Here is a 13,623-nt window from a genome sequence, read left to right as displayed (position 1 = left end):
GTTATTATTTTGCTGTTTGTCTCTTTTTATGCTTGTAACTTTGTATGTAGATGTAAATAATTAATAAAAAATAAAAAACCTCACCTATGGAGTTGAACCAGGCGAGCGGGGAGTGGCAGTCCACGGCGCAGGCTCCGCCGCTCACCCACGCCCAGAGCGGGCGCTCGTCCGGCCCGTACAGCTCCTCCAGCCCCATGTGGTACGTCACCACCGACGACAAGCTACAGCTATCGGCCCCTCCGTCCCCTCCTGCCGCGCCGCCTCCCCCACCCACAGTCAGGTGAGTCAGCCCATCCCCCAGCCTCTGCACCTCCTCTGGGCTGAGATGCTGCGCCTCCTCCAGGTCCACGTTGCTCCACTGAGGGCCTCCGGAGGAGGACTGGCTGGGGGAGAGCACCAGAGTAGGGGGCGCCCCCACTGCTGCTGCTGCTGCATCTGCCCCCGATGTAGCATCGCCTCCCAGGTCAACATTCTCCACCTCGCTCCCCTCTCCCATCAGCGATGGTTGCTCCCCTTCCTCATGGATGATGGAGGAGGTGGAGGGGGGCCCGTCTCGCCGCCCCACCTGGCCCTCGCGGTCCGACACCAGCTCGGAGATGAAGCTGTCGCTCGTGACCTTGGGGATGCGGGGCTTGGGCATGTCGACGTCTGTGGAGAGGGAAGGAAGGTGGAGGGGGCGTTGTTATTACAGGGCAGCCGTGGCCTAGTGGTTCAATAACTGCCATTGACGTAAGAGTAATTTCAAGTCGTCATTTTTTTTAGCCTTGGGTCATCTCTACAAATTTGTGAAAAAATGGCAGCTTTCTACACATACATGAATTTAACGTGGCTGGCAGTCAATGTTAAGGAGATGGGCTTTAGGTTGCTGGTTCGAATCCCACACTTCTCCCCGTCTCACCCTCTCTCTCACTCCATGGCTGAGGTGCCCTTGAGCAAGGCACCAAACCCCACTCAAAATAATTGTAAGTCGCTTTGGATAAATATGTCAGTTTAATGTAACGGATAATGAGAGTTTCACAGGTGGGATTTTCAAAAAACAAAAAACAAAACAAGGACAACCTGTGGCAGTGCTGATGGTGGTTCCCATGGGAATGGGGGAGGTGTCTGGGTCGGGAAGGAGTCCACCCACGGAGCCTCTCCGCTCCGAGTCCGAGTCCACATCACTCAGGACGGAGGCCTGGGATTGGAGACGCACCTCTCCCCCGAAGAAGCAACCGGCACTATGACACACATACAGATGCATGCACACACACACACACACACACACACACACACACACACACACACACACACACACACACACACACACACACACACACACACACACACACACACACACACACACACACACACACACACACACACACATGTGTGTGCACACACACATAGCGTACATGGGCAAACACATGCGCACACACACGCATGCACGCACGCACAATAAAAAAAACAATAAAAACATTGCTTTCATAAACTTGCAATTTGTAATTTGCAGTTAATACAATGTGAACACAACACACTGATGACACTCTCAAAGTGCACAATTGGAATACAATAATGTAAAGAATAAAAGTAAAGACAACAACACAAGTAAGTAAACATCACTCTGATACTGATAGCAAACATTCTCACTGCAAGACGATCTATACGATTTCTCCACTTTGGCAGATTCGAGACGATCTTCTACCCGATATCACGATTCACGATTTATATTGTCATATCGCCCACCCCTAATTTTAATGTCTTGAATAATTACGCATCGAGTTCCACTCGTTTCTCATTTTACAACTGACAAGTGTGGGGAAAAAAGGAAATGTGGATGTGTTTTTTGTCTGATCCACAATTGATCCTAAATTCTCATATTCAATTTGATGCTGCTGCAATGAATTTATCAAATGTAATAATCTGTAGGGATCTACATATCAAACAGGTTGGTGAACATTGTTTATACAGCACAACATCAACTGTCCTCTACGCCATTGTAGCCTGGAGACACATACCGCATACACTGCATTCAGGTTCTTGAGATTTAAGGGCTTTTTATTAAAAAACGTGGGTATGTTAGAGTTGAATGAACACATTCTAATGCAAAAGGAGGGTCCTAGCTTTTAAATGCAACTTATTTCATGTTTTTATGTGCTTCGGAGGCTGATATATTTAGGATTTACAGCAATAGGCAGAGGGCACCCTTTCCCAAGAAGGGCTTAAATGGGTTAATTTGTAGCCTCAACTCTGAGCTTGGCAAATGCAGTGTATGGAGCTGGCTTTCTGTTGTATTTCTGGATGACCTGAAGTCAGTCCAACCTGAATGTTGTTTGTAGAGACAGAGTGCACCATAACAAAAGTACATGAGGTCGGTCTGACAACCCAGCTTAGGTTGCCGTGACAACTAGGTCTACCCCACCTGTACATGCTAGCGCGACCGTGTGACTGGACATGAGTCTCTGGGCAGACTCAGACGGTCTAAATAACTCAGTGTGGCGGCCCGCTGAGTCTTGTTCTGGCTTGATTTGTGCCAATTAACCCCTTCAACACGTCTACACGGGGGACTGCAAGACCTGTCATTCATTTGCAGGACCTGGCTCAGGCCCTTTAACCTGAGACAGTTTTGGCCTTGCTGTGGTAGGGCACTGTGTTACTACGCCGGTGGCACGGGTTTGATTCTGGCCCGGGTCATTTGCCAATTCCTTTCTCTCCACTCATTTCCTGTCTGTCCTTCACTGTCCTGTCAAGAATAAAGTTGAAAAGCCCAAAAAAACAAACAAAACAAAAAAACAGAGACAGTTTATATGAGGAGATTAAGCACTCAAAAAAGCGTTGATAGAAATTAACAGGGACCATTCATAACGCCAACATGGCATGTGCCTGTACATCTCCCACCTGTCTGGCAACAAGATTTAATTGCTTGCAGAGCTGCGCTGTCATTTATCCAATCATCTCGCCGCATCAATGCGTAAGCTTTTACGACAGCTCAAACCTAATCGGTATGCCTCCGGAATATCTTTTTTTTATATATATATTTTTAGGGGCTTTTATGCCTTTATTTGACAGGACAGTTGAAGATGGTGACAGGAAGCGAATGGGACAGAGAGACAGGGGAGGATCGGGAAATGACCCCGGCCGGACTCGAACCGGGGTCCCCGTGGGTGGGCATGCAAGCCCAATGTGGGGGGCTTAGCGCGCTGCGCTACAGCGCCCCCCTCCTCCGGAATATCTGCTGCCAGTCGGTGGCAGATGACATGTGCGACTCACATTGAGTAGCTACTCACATGGGGTAGCGACTCACATGGGGTTGCCACAGAGTTTGCGCCACCTGATCCTGCAGGCCGTGAAGCAGAACGTCTTGTCGTGAAGTGCTGCACATGCGCAGTTCAAAATGATCAGCAATAAAACAATGTTTTACGCCGTTACTTTCCTATATACAGCCAATCCTAGATAGCCAATATACTTTGGTTTTCATTGTGATTCCAAACAGAAGGTTTGTGTATTGCTCAGTCATCTTCTTCCTTAATATCCATCATTTTCTTCCTTAATATTTAGTGGTGTGGATCGGCACTGCCCTCACGATCCGATTCGATCACGATTCGGGAGGTAGTAGATCCGATTCGATTCGATTCTATTAGATCCAATCCGATTCGATTCAATTCTACAATGCATTGCAATGCATTACATTTCTACTGAACGCAAAGCAAATGTTCAGCCATGATGAGGAAATACAAGTAGTCAGATACTGAGCAACAATTTATTGGCTGTTTTCTGTATCAGTCTGTATCAGTCTTGCAATGTTTTGAAGTGTTTTTATTTAATTTAACATTCATTTGCTCCCGAAATATCCGTGGAAGTAATTGAAACTTTAAAAAATTGCCGGATTGATTCTGGAACTTGCCGGATCTGGATCTGGATTGTCCATGCCCCGGATCGCCGAATCGATCATTGTTGACACCGCTATTAATATTGCTCAGTCATCCCACTCCTGTTTTTCCCATTCATTCTGAGATGCCCATGGCTTTACTCATCTGAAAATAGGTGCCCCGAGGCGTCGCAAAGATGGCCGTGGAGTGAAATGACTTATGGGAAAATGACTTTGCTTTAACCCATTTAAGCCTAAGGCACCTGTAAAAAAACGCCTGCTGAATGGCTAAGCCCTTTTTGGGAAAGGGGCTCGGTCGGGATGAAAGCGTTCAGTAGTTCAGCTCCCCACCTGTGCATGCTGCCGTTGCTGGCGCTGGAGGCGGAGCGGTCCGAGTCTCTGGGTACAGACACGGCCTTCCAGGCCTTACCGCTCAACTCGCTGCTCGTCACGCCCTGCCGGAAGTACACGGCCCGGTCCTCACAGCTGATGGCCCACACCTGGGGGAACAAGAGATGTATTGAAGGGGCTGGTTATACGCATCGCATGTGGATGTTTTTTATTCGTTTACGCGGCATGTGGATAAGAATAAAAACTCAGGTGCGTTTTAGCCCACTAAATGGGATATTTTCAAAACCGTAGTTTTGAAATACACATTCTAAAATCAATGTTTACATGTAAACAAGAGGCCAAAACCAATGACTTTTCCAAAATATCAATACACCTATGGATATGTTTGCTCATGCAGGTTTTAGGGTATTATTCTCTTAAAGGGACAATCCACCCATTTGCATTAGGCTAACCCATTGCTAGATACCCAGTAATACTTTTGAATGGTCGTGCAACACTCTCTCAATTCCCCCTGAGACAGGAGAAATCCACTTCTTCCTTCCTTACACTTCCTCCTACAATGATGTAAAAAGCATCATTTTGCATCATTGTAGGAGGAAGTGTAAGAGAGGTGGATTTCTGTTGAGACTACAAGCCTTTTTCCCAACCTTTCAACCCCGCCATTAGGGGGTTGGACCTAATCAGTCCCTCCAGTTTTTCGCGATTCAGCAATCGCGTGGATTCATGCAAATTCAATGATATTCCGCATAATTTCACGATGCCGCGTAATTCCTGTAAAGCCGCATTTTTCCCGCAAAATTTCCCCTTTGTCCCCTTCAACATTCTGTGGCAGGGGTGCTCAATAGGTCCATCGCGGTCGGACACTTAAAAAAAAAAGTTCCCTACGGATACCCAGAATCTGACAGGCTAAGTCCAGGCGTCTACACTGTAGGCCTAAATAGACCATAAACACAACGACGTCTTCAAATAAGGAGGATAACTGCGCCTCACTCAAACTCCATAAGTCATAACATCGGAGCACAAAAATAGGACGACACGAGACGTTTGCCGATACCGTGCGCTATATGTTCAGTTAGTAGGCCTACAGGCAGCGTCACCACTCGAAAGAAACAGCCAGAGAAGAAAACAACAGCCCGAACACCGGCAATCCCCTGCTTTTTTCATATGCTCTGAGAAGTGCAGGCAAGATGCAACTCCCGCATTGAGCGTGGAGTTGGCTACTTCGATTAGATTTCATTGCCGAGATTACATTCGAGGGGAGAGTGAATGCTGTGTGCCTGTTTAACCTGAGTGCAGGCGCGTCTTCTCAAATGGTCTGTTCAGCGCGGCCGCTAGACAGAGAGCGCGCTTTTCGGTCCATTCAGTAGATGTCTCCTTCTTTATTTTTTGGAACTAGGGATGTCTGTAACGTCCACGAAGACAATATCATCCACGTGAAAACGCCAAACGCCCGCAAACCGCTGTTCTGTCTACTTCTCACAGCGGCATTAAAAAAGTCCTCCATGAAATCCCAAACCAACATCACTTCAAATAGGTGACAGCAAGCATGCACACATGAAATACCACTTCAGGGAGGGAGAAAATTGCTCTGCACTCATATTAAAGTGAAAAGGGGATTACATAAAATCTGTCCAGAAACCAAGAGGGCATATATAAACTCATTCTCTCTAACAGGAGGAGGGCAACATCATGTAGGAACATGAAGGCTCTTGTGTTCCTGTATTACAATCAGAGAGTTCAGTGTGGTGTCTTGGAATCAGATGAGCCAATTGAAGTAGACATCTAAATTGGAAAGTCTTATTTTCTTTTTTTTCCACTGTAAAAATGTTTTTCCTCTGCACTTTATGAGTGGGTGTGTTATCACTATTGTGATGAACAGCTTTGTAGTGTGACAAGTGTTTTTCTACCGAGTGTTTTTCAACACTTTTGTGTGACAACATATTTGTAGTGTTTTACTCCTAATATTCAAAATGTGGCTGTATGTGCAGCTTTTTTGACTGTTGCTGTCGCTTACAGCTTTTGACTGTCCAAGACAAATTTCCTGCTGGATACATCTGAACTTGCCTGCCACCTGAATTACCCCCATGGCCAAATGTAACTTTTGTAAATGTAATTTGTGTTGGGATTTCAACAGAAAATTAAAAGGAAGTGTGTTTCTGAATCTCTCTCTCTCTTTTGTCTTAAGCCTGCTTAGACTGATTGTGGTTTTCAGTTACCAAAAAAACCCAGGAAGGGGTGCAAAATCTTTGCAAAAAATGAGAAAATGCCGCAAAATCTTTGCAAAAAATGAGAAAATGCCGCCACAAAATCAGACATTTTGACCGCAAAAATCACAAAATCCCAGTGCAAAATCCTGGAGGGACTGCCTAATGCGCTAACAGACCTATCACAGATCAATGTGCCAGTGCTTTTGAAATCACTGGCATTGAGGCTCCAGTAACTCACTGGCAGAGCTGTCTGGGTGTGGCCTGTGGAACTTTAGCATTGCAATGCATTATGGGGATTGTTGTCACAAATCCACAAGCACTAAAAATTCATTTTCTGCCTTTTCTCGACCAAGAAGGCACCACATTAAAAATTGATGCTACTATTCTACAACCATATATTACCCACTTTCAATACATATTCATGTCTCCACCGGTGGAATGCCCCTTTAACAAATGAAATAGCCACTGAAACACTGCATTTTATGTTTGCTTGGATCATCCTTGTATAATGTTTATATTTGTTTGGTGATCTGAAAATGTTAAGTGTGCCAAATGTGCAAAAAAGTTTAAAAAATCAATAGGGAGGGCAAAAACATCTGCACAGCACTGTACATGCATTAGTGCGTGTGTAGCATCCAGGACGATCATATTACATACTGTACATGTGTGGCAAGACAGCCAGAGAGAGACAGATATACACACAGAAAGACAGGTTGATAGCCAGAGAGACAGGTACACAGACAGATATACTGGCCAGATATATGTTGGTTTATGAGTGTCTGCAAACATGTGTGCAGTATGTGGGTGTGGGCATCCATAGCAGGGCCGATGTCAGCTTTGGCCAGGCCCAGGACACAGTCATCTGAAAGGTCCCCCCACTCAATACATATGTGTACATTGTAAATGGGACACAATCCTGGGCACCACTTTTCCCTGGGCCCAGGACAACGGACCCTTTCGTTACTCCCTGTCCCTAGGCATGCGTGTGTGTGTGTGTGTGTGTGTGTGTGTGTGTGTGTGTGTGTGTGTGTGTGTGTGTGTGTATGTGCGTGTGCATGACGGATGGAGGCTCTTGCAGCTCCGATCTCAACCACTCAGCAGACACACACACACACACCCACACCCACACCCACACCCACACACACACACACACACACACACACACACACACACACACACACACACACACCCACACCCACACCCACACCCACACACACACGAGACTCAACTCCCCCATAGCAAAAACACTCGACACCCAATCCCATCACTCCCCACTCCACCGTCAAGCCCTCCCAGAACTCACCCTCCCTCAAACCATCCAACCCCCTGCCCCAGGGCATCTTTACTATGGGCAAAGTGCAGTACTAACTACTTATTTTGTTAAAATGGAGTTTAGACTGAAAATGTTCCTTCCACACATCATCTTTGTCTTGTGACAAAGCCTTATGGTCCAAATGTTTCCTGTTTTAGATATTGCCATGTCTAATTTGCAGTAATAACAATATCCAATCTAATAGGGTTTGAAGGCATTTTTCTCAGTTTCAGAGTTGGCATAGTTACTGCTCTTTGTCAACGAGAGGCTGTGATTTTTTTTCATTGATCAAACTCATATATTGTACTGTATTATTTCTGGAAATAAGATCAATTTACACCTCCCTTGGAGTTAAGTAATTGAGTTTCACTGTTTTCAAGTTCCTCCAGCTAGCTAGTTGGACCCATGAGATTTGGTAGAATTGCTTGAAGGCTTGAATTGCGTATTGTGATAGTGATTTCAATGTTTACATGTTTGTGGTGGAACTGAAGACAAATTTCTACTCCGTGGACAAAAAAGGTATTAGCATTCGTAAGAGTTATAACCAGAGCCATGGAAGTAAGATTTAGGCTAATCCTAGTTAGGCGGCTCATAGGGTCTTTGACACATAGCCATCCAATATATAATTCCAGGAAGTGGTCGTAGAACACAAAAAGAGCAGTACAGGTAAACATAATTCACTTCTACTTCATTTTTGCTTGTTATGCATGTAGTGATTCTGTGTTAGTCTCTAGCGAACAGAGAGTGAAAAGTGAAAGCGAAAGTGAAAGCCCATTGGGAAACTCCAACTCCCATTGTCATTGTGACACAGCACTCCACAGCACACAAGTGAACACTGCACAAAATGAAATTGCATTTATGCCTCACCCGTGCAAGGGGGCAGCCCTCAGTGGCGCCCCATGGGGAGCAGTGCGGTGGGACGGTATCATGCTCAGGGTACCTCAGTCATGGAGGAGGATGGGGGAGAGCACTGGTTGATTACTCCCCCCACCAACCTGGCGGGTCGGGAGTCGAACCGGCAACCTCTGGGATGCAAGTCTGACGCCCTAACCGCTCACCCATGACTGCCCAGAGAGACTGCCCATGAGACTGCCCATGAGAGCCGCTGCCTAGAATTATTTATCTACGTGAATCATGTTACCAACAGACTTAGGCCTACTGTATCCCTGTAGTCCCAACTCAGAATTTCATGGCTCTGGTTATAATTAATGCATACAAAGCCTTCAATTGAAGCCGAATCAATGTGTGTGTAGTAGTGCTGGCAACCGTCCCTTGAAAAACGTAATTATCCTACATTTAGAAACAAAAGTACGGTTTCGCATTGAACTGAGACGAGACGCAATTTGGTTATAATGCAGGAAATTGCATCTAAGAAACACATATTCTGGGGGTGGACCCCTCTCGCGAATGAGGTGTATATACATGCCGTATAGTGTTCCCCTCCTGTTGCCCCACCGGGTCAACACACACACACAGAGGCACACACACAGTAACAGGCACGCACGCACAACAACAAACACATATATTCTAGGGCTGTAACGATACACTCAACTCACCATTCGGTTTGTATCACGATTCATGACCTATGGTTCGATACAGCCCTTGATTTTACATTTGCCAACATTATAATCTTTATGAATAAAAACTATGATAGTTCAAATGTAGAATAGGTTACAAGAGGCTGCAAATATTTTTTTGAAGTTTCTATATAATGATGATGCTTGGAAGCACTACCACTTCATATCATGTGGTTGTTTTCTGAGAAGATGGGTATCAAAACGTTAAAAGGGCGTATGACGATACTGCCTCTTTGTATCACGATACAGTATCGTGACTCTGTGTATCATGATTTCTCGGTTCGATACAATATCGTTACAGCCCTAATATATTCACATGAACAGACACGCACACACACACACACACACGCAATGCTGTCCTACCTGGTCATTTAGTCCCACGTTGATCATGACCATCTCCCCCACCATGCCGATCCAGCCGGAGCCACAGGGGTTATGGGAATTCACGCCCCGCCGAAACCACACCTGCCAAAACAGAAGCACACGTATGCACGCACACACACATAACACACACACACACACCACCACCAATCACAATTCCCATCAACACTACTCAAAATACACCACTCCACCCAGCAGCACATAAGAATCCTAGCCACCACCCATATACAACCCCCATGCCATGCCCATCTAGCCTGATAATCATCGACTTTCATATCTCTTCGAGACATGGTCTGACCAAGAGCATATCAATTAACATTTCCCAAACGGCATGGTTGACCCGCCTCCCTTGGTTTACTAATGGTTGTTTGCTTCCCGACGAAGTGAGAGGGGTTCCTGATTTTTACAGAGCTCAGAAACTATATCTGTATTTGTCCTGGCCTGATAAGGAGGGCGCGGCCAGGCTAATGCCCATCGTCCCCAACCTGTCTTGTTCTGTCAGGCCATTGGATGGTGTCATCAGTGACGCCAAAATTCAGAGGCAACCGAAATACTGCAGGAGAAACAGAAAGAAAATGCACATAAACACTTTTGCACAAGGAAAATGCACAATGCACACTTACTTTGTTATCCTTGGTGATGGCCCACACCACGTTGACCCCCACGGCGACATGGATGGCTCCTATGTCCGGACTGGGAGAATCAACCACCACCCAGGAGTTCCCTACACACACACACAGACACACACACACACACACACATGCAAACACACACACATGCAAACACACACACACATGCAAACACACACACATGCAAACACACACACATGCAAACACACACACACATGCAAACACACACACACACACACACACACACACACACACACACATACACATACACACACACACACACACACACACACACACACACACATGCAAACACATGCAAACACACACACACACACACACACACACACACACTTAACATCACATATTGTATCGTGCTAGTTATACCTGCCAAAATAGTCATAAGAGCAAAATGTGTCCTGGTAGCACTTTGCCAAGAGGCCTTATGTAGACCCTGAATAAACGTGAAACATCATATCCTATCCATCTTATTAAACACGGTTATAAGGGCGGCATCATCACCATTTAGTTAGCAGTTGTAAATGCTTAATCATTCAGTAAGGCTATGGGCAGCCTAACAAGAACTAGCAGATTGGAAATGGGTGGGGTAATAATAGTAATAATTTAATAATAATAATTGTATTTGTATAACACTGTATCATACAAGGGATACAACTCAAAGTGCTTAACAAATGAGAAAAAAAGAACATAATTGTTAGAGGTGCATTTAAAAGGAGAGGAAGAGAGGAGAGGCAGAGATAGCAGGAAGGCAGAGGAAGAAGAGATAGAAAGAGATCGTAGAGTCGTAGGGTCAACGTAGGTTAGGACCGGGATTCTTAGATGCGTAAGGTGGTCCATAGTGGCTGGGTCTAGCATAAGTCATAGATAGTCACACAGAGATTGGGCGCTCAGATGCGGCCCCTGGTGGCATCAGGGGTGAGGAAAAACTCCCTTTCGTTTGAATCATAGTTTGTAGAGGGAAAAAAATAATAATGTGGATGCCGCTACAGACCACAAAAAATCCTACAATTAAAAACATTTCCAGTGATAGGTGGATTGATGGATTAAGAAGCTATAATCTGGTGCCATTTATTCCAAATAACGAAGAGGCAAGGGATGACCAACCTTTGGGGCAGTCTCGTGTGATGCCCTCCCTGACCAGCAGCTGTCCCTCCCAGAGCACGGCCCACACCAGATCCACCGGCCCACAGCTGATCTGCACCACCTCCCCCGGAATGTTCACCTCCTCCCACGCGGAACCTTCCGGATTGTTGTGGCAGATTCCATCTCGGAACCACACCTGCAGTTGGGCACAGGAGTGGAAAGAATATGAGGAGAGGATGAATGCCTTGCATTGAAAGTTTTCCATTCCTTGGGATCATTTTAATTTAAGATTCATAACCTGGCCCCCGAAGGCAGTTGGGTCAGGTATTGCAATGTCCCTGTCTGTCTGTCTGTTTGTCTGTCTGTGTTTCTGTCTCTCTGTTTGATTGTCTGGCAGCAGTGTTTTAAGTCACCTGGGGGAGGCGAAAAACACACAACATGATGTGCTTCTAGTATTGGCCAGCCGTGGCTTAGTGGTTAGATAGTTGGTCTTTCAATCTAGGGGTTGCAGATTCGAATCCCCCATGACTTCTCCCTACGTCTCCATCCATGGATGAAGTGCCCTTGAGCAAGGCACCTAACCCCACATTGCTCCAGGGACTGTAACCAATGTAGCCTGAAAAATAATAACTGTAAGTCGCTTTGAATAAATGAAAGTGTCAGCAAAGTGCAATGTAATGCAATGGCCAGAGGGCTAGGTTGCCATCTCTGGTTGTATTTGTTTTACCAGAGAATAATTTATTGAAATAAATAATTGAAATTAAAATGTCTAACATTGACCAAGACCAAGGTTCACAGCTTGTTATTCATGGACTGGGATTAATTTGTGACTAAATCTTGTAAGCAGAGTGGGCACAGTGTTTTCGTGCCCTGGAGGTATGAAATGAATGATAATCGCATAATCCCGATCAGGAGTGTTGACCACTCGTGTGCCACTTCGGGAAATAGCAGCAGAGTTCAAGCGGAGCTCTTAGTGAAACATCAACTTTCAGATATTTAGTGTTTAGTATTGTGAATGCGTAATGGCGTGTAATCATATTCATGGGCATACTTTACAGCATGCACTGTATTTTTCGGACCATAAGGCTGGCCGCACATTGGCTCCGACAGCACTGCGGCGCACTTTGCTTCCGACATAATTTGGACCCCCAAACCAAATTTCACACGAACATAGCATTGATAGTCAATGGGCGGCGCCGACAAAATAGAACTTGTCTCTAATTGCTTTCCGACATCCGCGAATGTCCACGGACATCGGCGCCAGTGTGCTGGGTTCTGTTGAAAACAATGGAATCGAACTTTTGCGTAGCAGTGCGCAGCACTTTGTCGGAGCCTATGTGCGGAAGCCCTAAGGCACACCGGATTACAAGGTGCATTTTGTTTGGAAAAGTGCAGTAGTGTAACCACGATCAAAGTTGTGCTCTGACAGCTACACCAAAGAGACAGCCTCATGGACATGACAGTCAGAGCACATCCACAGCCCTAGTGATGGTCACTTCCATGATTATAGTTGTAACCGCTAGCCGGGGTCACATGTTTTTTCTTGTAATTTTATGTTTATAGGTATTGAGATTCAGCCCACGATAAACACCCCACGATAACAGGCCCCCCACCATAAGCAAACCACGATAATTGCAGAACTGGGTAACACTTCACAATAACTTTCCGCTATAAATGGTTAACTGATGGTTAACTAATGTTTGTTGTGCATCTATAATACTATTATAAGCATTGATATATCATTATTAAATCAATTGTACAACACTTACTAAATATTTGCTGATGACAATAATATATTAGGGCTGCACGATTATGGAAAAATTATAATCACGATTATTAAGATCGAAATCACGATCACAATTATTAGTCACGATTATGCAGCAGAGCTTATGCCTCCCCTCCCCCCAATTTCCAGGGCCACATAATAACACCTTACCATTAGTTAACATTAGTTAACCATCTAGCTGAAGGTTATTGTGAAGTGTTACCCAGAACGGAGTGGAAATCGGTAGTTGACTAGGGTGAGGTGCATACTTTTCCCTGTAGTGAGACGGCCCAGAGAGAGAGGCGCCCGGCAGGGTCATCGGTGAGCTCCCAGCCCCCAGCGCTGATGTCGTTAAAGGGGTCGGGCAGCGGACCAGCAGCCTGCTCAGACGGAATCTAGGAGTGGAACAGCAAGCACACGGGCACACCCATATACACACAGACATAATGAATG

General features: G+C 45.5%; 1 protein-coding gene across 1 annotated transcript in view; it reads right to left on the bottom strand.

Annotated features, from left to right (window-relative positions):
- The window catches only part of tecpr1a (tectonin beta-propeller repeat containing 1a), a 52,508-nt gene that overhangs the window by 30,118 nt on the left and 8,767 nt on the right, over positions 1-13,623 (bottom strand). The window contains exons 5-11 of the mRNA XM_063220590.1: positions 13,440-13,565; positions 11,427-11,601; positions 10,299-10,399; positions 9,658-9,759; positions 4,199-4,347; positions 1,060-1,220; positions 85-648 (exon numbers count right to left, since the gene is read on the bottom strand). Of these exons, the coding sequence (XP_063076660.1) occupies positions 85-648; positions 1,060-1,220; positions 4,199-4,347; positions 9,658-9,759; positions 10,299-10,399; positions 11,427-11,601; positions 13,440-13,565 (1,378 nt within the window). The remainder of the gene's footprint in view (positions 1-84; positions 649-1,059; positions 1,221-4,198; positions 4,348-9,657; positions 9,760-10,298; positions 10,400-11,426; positions 11,602-13,439; positions 13,566-13,623) is intronic.

This window comes from Engraulis encrasicolus, chromosome 17 (assembly GCF_034702125.1).
Source record: "Engraulis encrasicolus isolate BLACKSEA-1 chromosome 17, IST_EnEncr_1.0, whole genome shotgun sequence".
In the NCBI taxonomy this organism is placed as follows: Eukaryota; Metazoa; Chordata; class Actinopteri; order Clupeiformes; family Engraulidae; genus Engraulis; species Engraulis encrasicolus.
The sequence above is the reverse complement of the archived record's forward strand: the minus strand, read 5'-3'. Positions and strand labels throughout refer to the sequence as shown.